The sequence below is a fragment of the Theropithecus gelada genome, chromosome 19 (genome assembly GCF_003255815.1).
Source record: "Theropithecus gelada isolate Dixy chromosome 19, Tgel_1.0, whole genome shotgun sequence".
NCBI classification, from domain to species: domain Eukaryota; kingdom Metazoa; phylum Chordata; class Mammalia; order Primates; family Cercopithecidae; genus Theropithecus; species Theropithecus gelada.
In genome coordinates, this window is record NC_037687.1 from 38483628 (window position 1) to 38500803 (window position 17176).

Sequence of the window (17176 nt, forward strand, 5' to 3'; positions counted from 1 at the left end):
CAGGCCTGGATCTGTGTCCCTGGGTCAGAGGCAAGGCTGGTGACACTGGAGAGAGAGGACGGGTCCCCCCACAGGTGCCCCCCACTTTCTATCCCACAGAACCACCTCTGTCACTTCCTTGCTGGGTATCATCCACACTCCCTGAGAATTGGGGAGATTGAGGAGACCTGAGGGCCCAGCTGGGTTTCTGTGTCACAAAGGGAAACAGTTCCCCGAGTTTGGGAGACCCCAGAGTACCTCTGTGTGTGGTGACATTCCCAAAGGGTCAGTGCAGGGGTGACAGGTCACCCTCTCTGGGGACAGCGGACTCCATCAACCCTGCTTCTCAAATTGTGGTTAGGAAACTGTAATGTACACAGAAGAGGAAGGGGAAGGAGGGACAAAAAAAGGCAGAAATGAGAGGGGAGGGGGCAGAGGGGTAACCTGGGCAGAGCCCCGCCTCTGCCCCTGGCCCTGGGAAGTGCTTCTGCCCTGGAGGAGGCTCAGCACAGAAGGAGGAAGGTCAGCAGACCTAACAGTCACAGCAGCTCTGACAAGAGCATTCCTGGAGCCCAAGCTCCCCTCCACGGAGGACAAGCAGGCAGCAAAGACCATGGGCCCCCCCTCAGCTGCTCCCCATGGAGGGCACAGGCCCTGGCAGGGGTTCCTGATCACAGGTGAGGGGAGAACTCTCTGGGAGTGGGTGGGAGGAGGGAGCACGGAGACTGACTGGAGTCTGTTGGGTAGGAGGGGACAGAGGGCTTCTAGCTGGGGTCTCCTGGGGCTCTGAGAGGGGACTGAGGGCTTCTGTTGGAGGCTAGATAAGAGAGAGAACATCATAGAGGGGCAGGGGTCACCACAGGAAAATCTCAGTGAACTGAAATTGGTAAAAGGCAGGAAAATCTCAAGTGTTCTTGTTTCCTAGTTAATCATCACTGGCCACTACATTTTGAAAAATGAGAATAACAACTATTATCCGATGACACTTCAAATAAAAACACAACCAGGGCATAAAACACTGTTCTTAGCCAACAACCTCAGACACTGGGAAATAAACCTCAGGACTTGGAGGCCCTGGGAATGCTATGAATTCATCCACAGGAGTCTGCAGCCTGTCCCAGGCACTGGGGTGCAACCAAGATCACACAAGTCCCTGTCCTCACAGAGCTCACACTCTCATGGGGAGGAAGACAGACATGCAAAGCGATCTAGAATGTGAGGTCAGGTGTTGACAAGAGCTCCGGAGGGAGCAGAGCAGGGCAAGTTCAGAAAGGGAAGACCCAGGGTCTCTAGAGGAGGTGTCAGGGGAGAGGTCTCCCCAAAACACCCTGATGTGAGCAGGATCTGAGAGTAGCGTGGAGGGAGCCATGCAGACCCCTGGGGAAGAGGATTCCACACCAGAAAATGCCAAGGTCAGAGGTGTTGAAGGAATGGGGGTAGTGCTGCTGACCCAGGGGGGGACACACACACACACGCGCACACACACACACACTCCAAGGCTGAGGGATGAGGAGACCCGCTGAGGACCCAGGGCCTTATCTTTCCATCCCACTACCTAGGTCCCAGTATTGACTGATGCTCTCTTCACCTCCTAGCCTCACTTTTAACCTTCTGGGACCTGCCCCCCACTGTCCAGTTCACTATCGAAGCCCTGCCGTCCAGTGCTGCAGAGGGAAAGGATGTTCTTCTACGGGCCTGCAATATTTCAGAGACTATTCAAGCCTATTATTGGCACAAGGGGAAAACGGCAGAAGGGAGCCCTCTCATTGCTGGTTATTTGATAGACGTTCAAGTAAATATCCCGGGGACTGCATACAGCGGTCGAGAGACAATATACTCCAACGGATCCCTGCTGTTCCAAAACGTCACCCTGGAGGACGCAGGATCCTACACCCTCCGAACCATAAACGCCAAGTATGACTCCGACCAAGCAACTGGCCAGCTCCACGTACACCGTGAGTGATTCCCCCATACCTCTGGGTGTTGGGGGTCAGTTCCGCTTCACACACATGAGATTGTCAGGCCTGGGCTGTGCCTGCATTCCCCTCTGCATTTTGTGTTGAGATTTGAGCATTTAGTGCAGGACACACACATAGGAGGTAAACTCCAACAGATCAGAATTCCTTTCCTGCATCCAGACCCGGCAGACACTCGCTGAACGGGGGCGGAGTGCGGAGGGGCCTCAGCAGGTGGAGGTCAGTCTCAGCCAAGCACCCCGTGCCCTCCCCATGAACCTGACCCTGAGAAAGACTCTGGAGAACTGGGTCAGGGCCTGGCCTGAGGGGGTCCTGGGATCCTCACAGAGAAGCTCAGCCCCAGGGCTCCTGACTCCAGGTGACCCCGGGAAGCCTGGGCCAGGGCTTGGGTGTGGTCTCCTGGGCAGGGCTGACTGGGAGCAAGGATTTACAAGCTGTCTGTGGGCTGTGGTTCCTGCAGCTTCTCACCAGCGCCGGCTCAACTCCCAGAGTCTCATCTGGACAAGGACAGAGCCTACCACTTTACTTGGGACTCAGCCCGGAGAGGACAGGTGGATAGGATTACTAGGGCATCGGCCCTCTGAATGGGGAGCTTAAGAGATGCCCTTGGGCAGTCAGTGGCCCAGGGGTAGGAACAGAGGTGAGAAAATGTTCCCGGCAGCTTCTTGTCCACCAGGGATCATGCCCAGGGGTGCTTTCCCATGGAGGCAAATAATAACAGAGGCTGTTGATGTGAACACTTCCTCTGTGCCAAGCTTCATGTCAGATCCTGTGAATAATTTAAAGTTCATCCACAGACAAAGTGGCAAGCCACAGACCATTTCCCATTTACATATTGTATAGAGGGGAAATTGAGGCACAGAGAGCTACAGACACCGGCCAGGGTGGGGCAGATCGCAGCTGGCAGAGTCACGGGAGGACTGTCTGCAGCTACTGCCACGTCCTCTCCTTCCTCCCTGGTGCCTTATTAGGTGTCCGTGGACCTCAGAGCAGCCACTGGTTCAGATGTTTTCTTCTTAGGTGTCTACAGCTCAAAGGGGGAGATTCTGGTCTGGAGAGTTACGAGTAAATACCGAATTAATCAGTTTTTTCTTGACTAAATCACCCACCTCAACAATCAGTCAGTGCTGGGGAAGTTCAGGCCTCCTTGCTCAGGTCCACATCCCCATCTCTGGACATGAAATCGTGTGTTTCCTGATGTGTTGGTATCATTCCGATGGGAGGATAAAGGGGAGGACTTTGCTTTCTCCCCCTTTCACACCCTGCACCAGCCAGGGCCCAGGGTGAGACACATACTCCATAGTTCTCTTATGAAGGAGGGAGGGAATGAATGAAGGAATGATCTATAACTTCTTCAGAGACAGAGACCTGGATACAAGATCCTAGGAGGTTCTGGGTCCAATGTGAGACACACACTCTGTAGTTCTCTTATGAAGGAGGGAGGGATTGAATGAAGGAATGATCTATAACTTCTTCAGAGACAGAGACCTGGATACAAGATCCTAGGAGGTTCTAGCTGCCACACCTGTTTTCTGTCCCTCTAGGGGCTAAGACCCATGTCCCATTCCTCTGGCCCCTTTCCCCTAAATCTGTGCCTGGGAGCGGAGTCTCATCTGACTCTGGGGCTGCAGGGCTGTGGGAAGGTTTTCAGGGGAGAGATCGGGCTTGCGGGGAGCCCCACACTTTTGCCTTCCGTCCTGCAGTTCTACCTGGTTCTCACTGTGAATATCCCATAATAATCCCTCCATCCTTTCTGGGGAGTAGAAAAAAGTACATATTTAAAAATATGCCAGAGCATCTGTTCTTCTTAGCAAGTCCAGATAGTTATTAGCTGGCAGGAATAAATTGTTATTTTACCAGAGTCTAACCTGCTGGGGGTTTATGGGAGCCTAACTGACTGAGGGGAGGGGAAATATCCAACTCCAGTCCCCTCAAGCCATCATGTCCCACCTAAGGGGAAGAAAAAACCGAGAGGCACTTGTGACATTCACAGCCCAGGGCACAGACTCCATCCAGGACCACAGAACCCCTCCCTCCCCACTCACCACCGCTTCACTGAACGTCTGCTCACCCAATTTCCTGTTGCCCAGTATATCATGTCCTGGCTTTCAACAAAAACTACGAGACAAACTAGAGCAAAAAGAAAAAATAATAATTCAGTTCGAAAGATAGAACAAGCATCAGAACCAGATGCAGAAGTGGCAGGGATGTTGAAATTATCAGACCAAGAATTTAAAACAACTCTAGGGCCAGGAGCGGTGGTGGCTCACGCCTGTAATCCCAGCACTTTGGGAGGCCGAGGTGGGCGGATCACCTGAGGTCAGGAGTTCGAGACTAGCCTGGCCAACATGGCGAAACCCCGTCTCTACTAAAAATTAGGCAGGCATGGTGGTGGGAGCCTGTAATCCTAGACACTCAGGAGGCTGAGGCAGGAGAATTGCTTGAACTGGGGAGGCAGAGGTTGCAGTGAGCCGAGATCGCACCACTGCACTCCAGCCTGGGCAATAGAGCGAGATTCTGTCTCAAAAACAAATAAACGAACGAAAAGGCAACTCTGGCTAATATGCTAAAGGCTGCAATGGAGAGCACAGACAATGCGCAGAACAGAGGGTGATGTGAGCAGAGAGATGGACAGGCTAAGAAAGAATAACAACATCCATCTATCTATCTATCTATCTATCTATCTATCTATCTATCTATCATCTATCTATCTATCTATCTATCCATCCATCTATCTATTTATCTATCTGTCTATCTATCTATCACCTATCGTCTGTCTAACTACATATATGCTAGAGATCAAACTCTCTGTAACACCTGGATCTCAGGGTGGTTGTGAGGATGTTTATTAGGAGATTAAAGAGATTAAAGCAGAGTTACACACAGGGTGTGAGCTCCCTTGATGCTGTCAACTAGGGTTCTTATTTTTTGATATTGTTGTTGTTAGCGATAAAATCAGGAACAATGCAGTAAAAATTTGGTTATATCATGTACGAGTTCTGTGACCTTCCTTGACTTACTGAGGCACTGTAAGTCTCAGATGCTAACTCTGCAGCTGGAGGTGACGCCCCCTCCCTCAAGGTGATGCGAGGATGAGATGAGCTGTAGGTAGCTTGGTTCCCACTGGGCCTGGCACATGGAAGGCCCCTGAAAACAGTCAAAGAGCATCATCCCCACTCATCAGCATTGAGTTGATGGTGAGGGCTCGCTGTCTATGACAATCATGGCATGGAAAAGAAGAAACAGAAAGATGACTGGGCATGGTGGCTCATGCCTGTAATCCCAGCACTTTGGGAGGCCGAGGCAGGCAGATCACCTGAGATCAGGAGTTTGAGACCAGCCTGGACAACATGGTGAAATCTCTACTAAAAATACAAAAATTAGCCTGGCGTGGTGGCACACACCTGTAATCCCAGCTGCCTGGGAGGCTGAGGTGGGAGAATCACTTGAACTTGGGAGATGAAGGTTGCAGTGAGCCAAGATTGTGTCACTGCACTCCAGCCTGGGTGACAGAGAATGACTCTATCCAAAAACAAACAAACAAACAAACAAACAAAAAAAAAAAACAGAGGAAAGAGGCATGAAGTGAGAGGAAGAAGGGATTTAAAGGCACAGGAGCAGGGCGAGGTGCAGGCACCTGTGGGAGAATGTAGGAGTCAGTGCATCCCAATGTTTCAAGCCTGAGACACAGAAAATGGTGCAACCGTGGAGAGCAAGGGAGTCAGCTATGAGGACAGCACAAGAGACCGCACTCAGGCTCTGGAGCATTTCCTTCCTCCCTGACCATGCCCCTGCCCTGCAAGGCCGCCTCATGGTTTCCCTTGGAACAGACTTGGGCCTTGTCCCCTTTGCCTTCCGCTTTCTGCAGAAAACAACGTCCCAGGCCTTCCTGTGGGGGCTGTCGCTGGCATCGTGACTGGGGTCCTGGTCGGGGTGGCTCTGGTGGCCGCCCTGGTGTGTTTCCTGCTCCTCGCCAGGACTGGAAGGTACCACAGCTTTTCTGCAGCCTCCTCCCACCCCCCAGGCTGATTCCAGTCCGGGAGGAGGGAAACCCCGCCCTGTATTCAGGGCCAGGCTCTCCTCGTCCTCCCAAGGGATCCTTCCCTCTCATTCCATGGCTCCTCCCTTGCTAGCTGCTGATCCTAGGCTGCCTCCTCCTTTATGAATGTGCCACCATTAAGTTTGCACCCCTGAGTGTGGTCCTAGTTCCCTAACACAGCAAAGTCACAGCTGCCTGGAGGGAGGAAGGAAGGGAGGGAGATAGGACGGGAGTGCTCAGAACCTGGTACCTCCTGCTGTTCATTGAATTTACCCACCCAGTGAGGGGGCGATTTGCAGGCTTGAGATCCAAGGTGGGGGTCCTGGAAACGGTCACGCAGTGGGGAGTGGCAAAGCCTGGACAGGCTGGGTGGGGTCAGCATCCTGCCATGATTGATGCTGTAACTGCTGTTACATGAGGTGTGAGACGGGAGAACCTGGACCTAAGAACCTGCTGTCCTTTATGTCTCTTGCCAAGGGGTGGAGAGAGAGAGGGAAAACCCATTGCCCCATTTCAGCATCTCCAGGCCCGAAAGGAGAGTCTGGCCACGGCAGAGACACTGAGTTCTGGGAGAATCTAATGCATGCTCCTTGCCTCCTCGTGCCCCCAGCTCCCCCAGTGTCCTGCACACACGGACGGCCCTGCTTTCCTTCTGGGGCCTTGACCCTTCCTCTCAGGCAAACCCCCTAGGTGGTCTGATTCCCTCCCTGGATCCTCAGTCCCTTTCCTGGGTCTCTGGGTCAATGTTCTCCTCACCCGGAGTCTGCCTGGGGGTCCTTCCTCTCTGGCCAGGACAGATGTGGCTGCTTAAGGCCTTTCCTCAGCTCCCCTCCTCAGCTGCTCCTACCACGAAATTGATGGAGACAGGAGGCCTTCACTCCAGTCCTTGAAAATGGAATCCCTTCCTTGTCCTTTATTCTGCCCCTAAATGTGTGATTTCTCCCTGCACCCTCATGAATAACCCTTGACCTTTCCCAGGGCCAGCATCCGGCGTGACCTCAGGGAGCAGAGGCCCCCAGCCTCCACCCCCGGTGAGTGTCCCTTCAGCCCAGGTGTGGAAGCCCCTAGGTCTGCCCTACAGTGTCCACTCCTGCCAGTCACCCTCTGGGGGCCTCTGACCCTTTCCTTGGGGCTGCAAGGAGGATATCAGGAAACATGACACGGAGGACCCCAACTGGCTTAGTCAGACTGATCTGTGGGCTCTGGGTCGTGGGTCACCTCCTCAACCTTAGCTGCTCAGGTCTCCCCTGGGAAGAGGCTCCCTCTCCCTAATTCTCTGGGAGCTGAGGACCCTCACACCCTCCTGCAGGAGGGGTCCAGGCCCTCCTCCCACCCTGCTGCTCACTCTTGTCTCTGTCCCCAGGCCATGGTCCCTCTCACAGATCCGCCTTCTCGGTAAGCCTGTTCTCTCCCCAGCCCCTTTCTACTGGGGTCCCAGTAGTGCAGGCTCAGGGCAGGGGGACCATCAACCCCACAGCACAGCACAGCCCCACCTTTCCCCAAACAGTCAGGTCAAAGTGAGCCCCTCTGGCCAAGGTCCCGGCCTCCCTACAGGGCCAGGACCACCCACACCCTGTGCTGACCCCACCCTGGGACCCTCCATCGCCTGAGGAGACCCTGGAGTCCAGCAGGTGCAGAGTGGACACTGGGAGCATCAGTCAGGGGCCCACATTCACAAGGGTGTGGGATGGGCCCAGCCAGGACAGGGGTCGGGGTACTGTGTCCACACTGGGAGGCTGAGCTCAGGGGCAGAGCTGGTCACTCCTGAGGGAAAATGCCTGGAAGTAGAGGCAGGGAAGTAAGTCCTGGGCTGGGCTTCCATGGATCTCCCTCGCAGTCCCCTGACATCCCCTCTCTCCCCTGCCCAGGCTCCTCTACCTGGTCCCAGGACAGCCACTCCCCTGTATGAGGTGAGTGTGGGCCATGGATGTTCTGGTCCCACAGGCCCCAAGGGACCCAGGATCTACTCCCAACAGCACCTGGCTGAGCTCTGAGATTCAGGAAAACGCAGTGAAAATGAGAACAGGGGGTGGTGAGCAGAGGAGGGAGGGGCCTGGGAGCAGGAATCCCCTGAGCACAGCCAGGTTCAGCACCAGAGCAGCCCTGGGTGGGCCCAGAGCCTGGGAGATGCCAGACCCTGTTTTAGAAGGCCACAGGGGTCGAGGCCTCTTCTCTGTTTTTACAGGAATTGCTACACTCTGACGCAAACATTTACTGCCGGATTGACCACAAAGCAGATGTGGTCTCTTAGGTTCCCACAGGAGCTGCTCCTGTGGGTTGACGGAGGTACCCAAAGACTCCAGCCCTGGGGACAGGGAAGGACATGAAGCCTGAGCCAGAGAACCAGCTCTGAGTCCTGAGAAGACACTGGCCTGGGGACAGGGAGGAAAGGGGCCTCTCCTAAATATCTGGAGACCCTGACAGGCTGCCCTGGCCTCTGGATGGGCTGGGAAAAAGGCCTCCCATCACCACAGGAAGCGGGGTCTTGCAGGGAAAGTGAATGGACCGGTGGCCCACCCAGAGTCACCTGGAAAGAATCTGAATAAAGAGGACCCTTCCTCTCATTGGCTCTTTTTCTGCTCATGGGAACTTAGCAGAAACTCACCTGAAACTCCATGTCCATTCTCTCCCGGGTCACACAGGGAAAATATCATCTTCACCATATCTCAACCCCAGTCTCTCTTCCCTGGGAGGCAGAAATAGGGGGTTGGGGGTCAGGCTGGAGTGGACCCTACACAGGAAAGGGTGGGATTCACAGGAGCCCTGCCCAGCCAACCGAGTGCTCGGCTGTCCTCACACTGCCCCAGGGACCAAGGCCATGCACAGCCCCAGCCTGGCTCCCTCTGTGAATGCACGAGGTGTCTCAGGAGCGCGGAAGTTGGGGCCATCTGACGTCCACACAAAGGTGAGCAATGCAGGAGCATCCATGGGTGGTGCAGATTATGGGTGTGACCCCCACATAGCCTCCAGTGTCCTGAGCCCTCCTGCCCTCTTCACCCAGGCCCTGGTGGCCCATCTATCACTGTCCTCTGCAAATGAGCTTACCTGTCCCCAAATCCAGGATCCTGTGTGCTTAGCCCTGGCCACCAGGTTCTCCTCTGTCCCAGTGGCTTTGGCTCAGGACATCTTTATCCCTGGTGGGACACAGAGAGGGGCTGTCAGAGTAACCAAGGTGAATATAGACCCATAAGTCAGTCCTTGAACACTACCAAGGACTCTAGCCCCTCATTGCCCATCAGTTCCCACTTTACCCCCCGGCATGGATCTGACTGAGCAAGTCAACTCTTTACACAGGAGCGTCCAGGTCAGAGGAGCAGGGCTCCCCCATCTAAAGCTCGTGCAGGCTCCCATGGTGATGGGAAAACCTGTCTGCTCCTCTCCCTGGCCCACAGCCCTGCCTCACCTGCAGCTCCTCCACACACCTGGGCCAGCGGTTCTCAGCCCTTCCCTGAGGGCCCCTGGAAGGGTGATGGTCTCATGTAGGTTCACTTGAACCAAGTGCCACCTTCCCACAAACAAGCCAGTCCCTGCACTAAAGCACAGAACCACACGGTTCCCAAGGGTGTTCTGCCACTGCCACGGGTTCTTCATCATATGAGACGTAAGAAAACAATCGGCAATGGGTTGTTTTACATCAGGATTTGCATCAGGATTTAGCTGTAAATGACCCCCGATCCCACCTGCACACAGCATCAGATGAGACAAGATGAGGCGTCTTTAGTTTCCTGTTGATGCTGTGACAAATTCCCACAAGCTTAGTGACATAGAAACCTGAACCAAGGTGCCCACATGACTGTTCTTTCTGAAGAGCTCATTTCCTCTCCTTTTCCACCTCCTAGAGGCCCCCTGCAAACTTGACTGTGTCCTCTTTCTCCATCTTCAAGGCCAGCAGTGCAGCATCTTGAAACCATTCTGTGCCGTTTCCAACCCCACATCTCCACCTCCTCCTGCCTGCCTCTGTCACTTAAAAGGAAGGAGCCTTGTTATTTTGGATGCACCTGGGATAAACCACAATAACCTCCCCATCTCATGATCCTTCCTTTAATCTGTAAAGTGTCCTTTACCATGTGACATGTCCACAGATCTGGGGATGAGGATGTGCACATGTTTGAAATGCCCTTGTTCTGTCCATCACTCTTCTCAAGGCCATCTTCTCATCATCGTTCACCACAAACCACACACGGGCACCTGGATGGGGTCATCCTGACTGTGGCGTCAGTTTCTGCAGTGACATCCCCAGCACCCTCCAGGTCCTGAGAGAGGAAGACGGAGGGCTCTCCATGCCCCTAGTACCTCTCCACCTTCTTCTTGGTGACATGCTCGGTTGCTAAGAATAAAAGAGAGCAGAGGTGACTGAAAGATCACAACTCACCGGCCCTTCAGTAGTTCCTGGACATCAGCACCACGGACAGTGACCCAGTGAAGCTCTTTTCCGGGGTGGCAGCAGGGAGCTTGCAGATAGGAAGGAACTGCAGGAAAAACTGCCCATTCTATTCTATATGAGAAGGACTGTAAGAAAGAGGACGCTATTACAGAGATAATGCTATTATTCTCCAATCCACAAATTGCAAAACATTTGCATGTCTGGACATCATGGTTGTTAGCACATCTGCTGCCATTCCCTGCAGGACTGATTGCTGCACCCAGGATGTGGTCTCTGAGGGGCTGAGAGCCTGCTTTGGCCTCAGGGAGAGTCTCTCTGCCCTTGACATTTAGGCCACTGTCTCTGCCTCCAACATGGTGGGAACCTTCCATGATTAACGTCTGATTCTCTGTGCCTGACCTTTGAAGCACATCCATCACTCAACCTGGAGCATCTGCTGAGCTCAGCATCCTGCTCCTCCATCACCAGCTGAGCCCTTGGGGAGATGCTTGAGGGGATCTCCTGGGCTCCTCTGCCAGCTCCTCCAGGCTGAGTCTTGTGCTTGGTGTCAGAGGCCTTTGCCATCTGCTTGTTCTTCCCATAGGCAAATAATCCTCCTCAGGGACAACTGGGGCCTGAAGATCTGTCTGAATATCTATCTATTTGTCTATCTATATATCTATCTTTCTATCTATCTATCCAAATATATATATATATATATAGCATGAGAATACTTTATTAGGCAAAACCACATACTATGAAAACGTTTTAAAATGCAATAGGAGGAGATGACACAAAGAACAAGTGTGTAGTGACACACGGCTATCAGAACACACTGAAGAATCCACACCGCGGCCAGGGGCAGTGGCTCACGCCTGTAATCCCAGCACTTTGGGAGGCCAAGGAGGGGCGGATCACTTGAGGATAGGAGTTTGAGACCAGCCTGACCAACATGGTGAAACCCCATCTCTACTAAAAATACAAAAAAATTTAGCTGGGCTTGGTGGCACATGCCTGTAGTCCTGGCTACTCGGTGGGTTGAGGCAGAATTGCTTGAACCCAGGAGACACAGGTTGCAGTGAGCCAAGATTGCACCACTGCACTCCGGCCTGGGAGATAGAGCGAGGCTCTGTCACACACACACACAATCCACACCGCTTCCCCACTTCACTTTGCCCAGAAAAGGAATGTTCTAGGCCACTTCCTCCTCAGCACACATCCCCAGGGAACTAAAATAGGTTCATAGTCACCCTCATCTTCCTCATTCCCATCACCTCCTACCCACAGAGGTATCTCTGGTCCTACAGACCCAGCCTTGCCTTCAAGAGGCACAAGTCCAACCCTTCCAGTGTCCCTGCTGGTCACACACAGCACTCGGGGTACACTGGAGGGCTTCTGTGCCTTGGACGGGAACAAACCCCACCTAACATCCCACACCTGAGAAGTCACCAGGGTCCTCTCTGCCCTGTCCTCACACTCAATGTCTGTCCTGGGTCACCCTTGTCATCTCTCCTGGAAACAGGCATGGCTTTTGACAGGTGAGGTTGAGGCTTTGTCTTTTCCGGAGTCCCTCCCACTCTGAGCTCAGCCCCACGCAACCCTCTCTCACCAGGGGCCTTGTTCTCTGGGTCCCTGGATACCTGGGTCCATGCCATGCACATTTCAAAAAAAAAAAAAAATGACAATGACTCTGGCCCTGACATCCTCATCCAAGGCACGTGTCTGACGAGAATCACCAGGTGAGACACCTGTGGCTCCACACACCTGAGGCTTCACTACACAGGGGTGTCCTCATCCCTCTCCTCCCACCCCTAGGGACAGTGAGCACCACAGGCTGCCCTGGACCACCAGCTCCCCCTCCCATACACAGCCTCAGATCTATACTGACCTGCTGCATGGAGAGGCTCTGATGAACAGCAGGCAGTAGGAAATCTCACCGAACAAGGGGCCACTCGCGGCCCCACCCCTCCTCATATCTATGACTGGGACAGACACACGTAACACACCTGTGCTCACCGTCCAGCCCCCAAGGTCAATCACAGTCTGCTTCTCCCCTAGACCCACTGCTCCCCGCATCTTCCCTCCCCAGCTGCAGTCTGGGTGGCCTCCCTGCTGTTCTAATAGGCAGGTTCCAACCTTTGTGTTGTTGCTTGCAATGCCCACCTTTTCCCTTCCCCTTCACTTTCCCCGTCCCCTTCCCCTTCTCTTTCCCCCTCCCCTTTCCCCCTCCCCTCCGCCCTCCCCTTTCCCTCCCCTCCTCTGTCCCTTCCTCTTCCCTTATCTTCTCTTCCCTTCCCTATAAACCCAAACATACCCACCCACCTACCTTGTGGTCAAAGTCATCAGCCTCCTGCTCCCCTCAGTCTTCTCTGACCCTGCATATGGAGGTGATGACCCCTCCTAGAACACCCACCACTCACTGTCAGCCTTGCTTGTTAATCACAGGTTCTGCAGGGGTTACCTGTGTTCGGGGGTGTCACCTGTGGAACCAGAACTCTTGGAAGGACTGGCAGAGGGAACTGCTTAGGATATCTCAGGGATCCTGGCATCTGGTCTACCACAGAAATATTAACAACAGCACTTAGGGACAGGTGGAGGATGGACAGTTAAGAGGGTAAATATGGTTGATGTATGGGCAGAGAAGAACACAGGAACACATGCAGTACTCAAATAATTATGCCAAGAAAGGTGAGGACATGGAGATGGACATTCCCATATACTTCTGATGGGACTGCAGTTTAGTCCCTACAGCAACATTGGCCTCATCATGTTTAATGTGCACACTCTGTGACCACTATCCTACTTCTGAAGACCTCCCTGTGCTGTGAGCTCTGAGAAGTCCGGGCTTGCCTGTTCTGTCTCTGCTAAAGCCAGAGACCAGCCAATAGCCCACCTAGCACAGGGTACTTCATAAATACATGTTGAATGAATGAGCTCCGGGAACAGTACTCCACATGGTAGAGATATGTGCACGGGGATGTTCACTGCAGAATGTCTTGTCAGTGTGACAAGTGAGGAGAAGCCTCAAATCCAGCAACAGCAGTGTGGGTAAAAGATCATAGTGTAGCCATGCAATGAAACCAATGGAAAAACCACAATTAGAGCAAATCCACATGGATTAATGAAGGAGGTGCCCTCCACACATGCTGTACCTAACAGAATGTTGCCAAGTAAGAATGAAAGTTGATGATATTTGGGCCGTAAAAACTAGAAATCAGCAAAATAAGAATGCATAGAAAGTATTTGAGAATGTTTACAATTTTACAATGCCTTGGCATCCGTTTTGGATAGAAGTTGGACTTTCTCCTACCAGAAGCAGGGCTCAGTCACCCTTGAAATGGCTTCCAGTTCTCCACCTCCTTCCAGTTCCTCAATGTGACTGATCAGATATCTGCTTTATACAACTGCCTCCTGGTGACCTTCTCCCTATGGGACTTCCAGATATAGCCTGTGTGACTGCCCCACTGACTCTACACCCTCCATGCTGCAGTGACCACCTCTAATCACCTGGATCTCGTGTCTGCTTGCATTAAACCCACCAATTAAAACTCTGAGAAAAATCTGTTTGGATAATACTCTGTACCCCAATAAAGGCCTTGGCCCTTGGGTTTCCCCTCTGTCCTCCCCATACTGCCCCTGACCTCTGTGTGTGTGTGTGTGTGTGTCCTCCAGACAGGACCTATATCCCCCAGGACCTGTAAGTAATAAATCTTTATTTTTATCTTATGTCTCTCACAATCATTGGCAAGAGCTCTGCATCTTAAAGATTGCAAATTTAAGCAATTGGTGTAGTCGGCACAATAGAGAGTACCTCTTCTGATTAGTACAAGATATCTCAGAGATACTGAGGCTTTTAACATCCTAGCTGGTGTGACCGCCTCACTGGTGAGGCTGTTCTCTCCAGCGCAATTCAGTTGCTCCGCTTTGTGCTGCTGTGTTGCTGCTGTAGAGTGCAGCCAGGTTGTTCTCCCCAAATTGTTACTGAGTAGGAACTTGTAATGTGCTTTCAACGTGGCCTACCCCATGCGAAGGGGGATTCTCCATCTAGGGCAAGGGCTAGGTGTGTTCCTGGAATCCTAATAGGGAAAGCATCCACAGAGGGTGAACTCCACTCCTCCTTGGAATGAGGAGTGACATTTCCCATTTATTTTCCCCATGGAGGTGCCATGTATTGACTTTTTCTTTCACTGTCCCAAGGTTGAGCCAAGGTGAGCTATTGGGACCAGAGCAGGGTACCATTACTGTTAGCAAAACAAATGGGTGACAGCATATGGAGGAGCTGTGGTTCTCCTTTAAGCGAAATCTTTAAAATGGCTTGTATTTCTAGATGGCTAATGTATATATATGTCTTTTCCTTTTTCTCCTTTTTCTTCTTTCTGTCTTTGGATTCTGGGGTACAGAATATTATCCAAACAGATTTTTCTCAGAGTTTTAATTGGTGGGTTTAATGTAAGCAAACATGAGATCCAGGTGATTAGAGGTGGTCACTGAAGCACGGAGGGTGTAGAGTCAGTGGGGCAGTCACACAGGCTGTATCTGGAAGTTGTAAGATTAAAACAACAGGGGGCTTTGGGTACCATCAGGAATTTGTCAAAAAAAATCCAAAGACAGAAAGAAGAAAAAGATATAGATAGATAGATAGATAGATAGATAGATAGATAGATAGATAGATATAGATATAGATATAGATATAGATATAGATATAGATATAGATATAGATATGCTGTCTAGAAATACAAGCCATTTTAAAGATTTTGCTTAAAAGATGGGCCTGGGTTGGGAGCAGTGGCTCACACCTGTAATCCCAGCAGTTTGGGAGGCCAAGGTGGCTGGATCCACTGAGGTCAGGAATTCAAGACCAGCCTGACCAACGTAGGGAAACTTCGTCTCTACTAAAAATACAAAAAATTAGCTGGGCATGGTGGTAGGTGCCTGTAATACCAGCTACTCGGGTGGCTGAGGCTGGAGAATCGCTTGAACCTGGGAGGCAGAGGTGACAGTGAGCCAAGATCACGCCACTGTACTCCAGCCTGGGTGATAGAGTGAGACTTTGTCTCAAAAAAAAAAAAAAAAGACGGGCTTGTTTCATTGTTGTTGTGGAGTCATCCCAGAGGGAGGCTACATCCTCCTCCCTCTTTTCCTCTTATCATTCTAGAGACAGAAAACTCAGCTTCAGGTGGCTAACCCCACCCCCCAAGAAAAGAAGCTACCACTTTGATTGACTACAAATCCAAGAAAAATAAAAGAGAAAGTTTAAACTTTAAGTACTGAGCAAACCACAGGTCTAGCAAACATAATGCTAGCCCTAGGTTACTTATTCATTTACAACAAACCCCTAGATATAGGAGGAAAAAATAAAAGGTAATTAAATATATACATATACAATATTTTAATATAAATATATACTAAATAGTTAAATTATGTATGTATAATATGTAACTAAATCAGAGTAAAGTTTCATACTTTGATTCTATTGGAAATTCAAAATTCATTTATTAACATATATTAAGGAATTTATGTAAAAAATATTTTTAAAAGGGCACCAATTTGCTTTTGTGCCTCTACAACATATTTAACTTCACATTTGCTAAATACACTAATTGACAAATATTCATGGATTTAATCAATGCTGGGGCTCAAACTGTAGCTACCTGAAGACAGCAAGCCCTGATGGACAGTCAGCAGACCTACACATAAAAGATGTTGAAGAGGGAGGCTGTTCTGATGGTTAGGTGTCAGAGCAGGCTGGGTGTTGTGATGTGGTCACCTGCAACTCCAAGGAGGTGTTCACTTGGTGTCCTACAGCCCCACTGCAGCTGGAACATAAGATTCTTATTCTATCCCTGAGAGCAACACTGTGAATGCATCCATTTTTATCCCCTCTCCAGCCAGATGGTGTCACCTCTTGTATAGTGAAACACCACTGCGGTTTGCCATGATAGTCCCTGGGTTTCTGTGTTTTATGTCCAAGTGAAAACTGGAAAGTTCCTGAATTCTCCTTTATGGAGCACCACTCATGAGATCTACACCAAGTAACCTTCTCTGAGTGGAACTAAACCCATTTTATATGATATTTTCTACAGTTGCCAACTGATTTTCTATTTACACCCATTATGTAAGGTCTTCTCTCTTGGAAAACAAAGATTCAGCCTCCATCATGTCCGGCAGAATAAAAACATATCCTTCCATTTCTGTCTTTCCAATATTTTCCTATGAACAATATTTACTTATAAATGTCTATGTAATGTTATTCATATTCCAGTTAATTAGCTGCAATTTCTTCTGCCCGTACCCTACTTGTATTGTAGGTTCAAAAATGTGTATCCCTGAAGCACATCATGGCTCCAGAAGAGCCTGCTCTGAGCTCCCAGGGAGCAATTTACAGACTCATAGTGACACAATACTGTAGAACAGCCAGTCATCCAGGATGAATAACAGCCACTCCAGATTGCCCTGATGGGCTGCCTCCCTCTGGTGACCAAAGACCAGATTGTAGCCCTGTAAAGCCTCCGACTTTTCCGTACTCGAATGAAGCTCATCCATCCAGTGACATTCTTACAACTTGAATTAGCAACCTACTGTAAAGTAAAATAATAGGACGCAGGGCAAAGTGAACATATACGGCTCTTTGTCGAGACTCATTAATGATCTTAAAATGGCGAAACCCAGTTGTAAACTAAGCACACACCTTTCAAAGTGACTTTGTGACTGCACAATTTGCCAGCTCATGATTCTGCCATCTTTGCCTAAAAGGACAAATAATAGCTTGATCTTCCATGCAAATAGCATGTCAAACTCAAGCCATGGGACACCTATGGA

General features: G+C 50.9%; 1 protein-coding gene across 5 annotated transcripts; it reads left to right on the top strand.

Annotated features, from left to right (window-relative positions):
• The first annotated feature begins 493 nt into the window (after window positions 1–493).
• On the top strand, window positions 494–8602 carry LOC112613223 (carcinoembryonic antigen-related cell adhesion molecule 4). Of its 5 annotated transcripts, XM_025368547.1 has the most exons (7): window positions 494–656; window positions 1575–1934; window positions 5824–5941; window positions 6973–7025; window positions 7358–7389; window positions 7863–7904; window positions 8180–8557. In XM_025368547.1, the coding sequence occupies exons 1-7, from the start codon at window positions 593–595 to the stop codon at window positions 8243–8245; spliced, it is 735 nt and encodes a 244-aa protein (XP_025224332.1). In that variant the 5' UTR covers window positions 494–592; the 3' UTR covers window positions 8246–8557. The 5 variants fall into 5 exon arrangements, with proteins under 5 accessions (XP_025224332.1, XP_025224330.1, XP_025224333.1 ...); XM_025368545.1 differs by having other exon boundaries at window positions 7863–8602; XM_025368548.1 differs by lacking the exon at window positions 5824–5941 and having other exon boundaries at window positions 8180–8602.
• Window positions 8603–17176: the final 8574 nt, after the last annotated feature.

Bases quoted from the DNA above. Each gene is read 5' to 3' on its own strand.
- LOC112613223 (XM_025368545.1), top strand. From the start codon at position 593: ATGGGCCCCCCCTCAGCTGCTCCCCATGGAGGGCACAGGCCCTGGCAG. The intron at 657-1,574 runs GTGAGGGGAGAA...TTCACCTCCTAG, and splicing joins GCAGGGGTTCCTGATCACAG to CCTCACTTTTAACCTTCTGG. The intron at 1,935-5,823 runs GTGAGTGATTCC...CGCTTTCTGCAG, and splicing joins TGGCCAGCTCCACGTACACC to AAAACAACGTCCCAGGCCTT.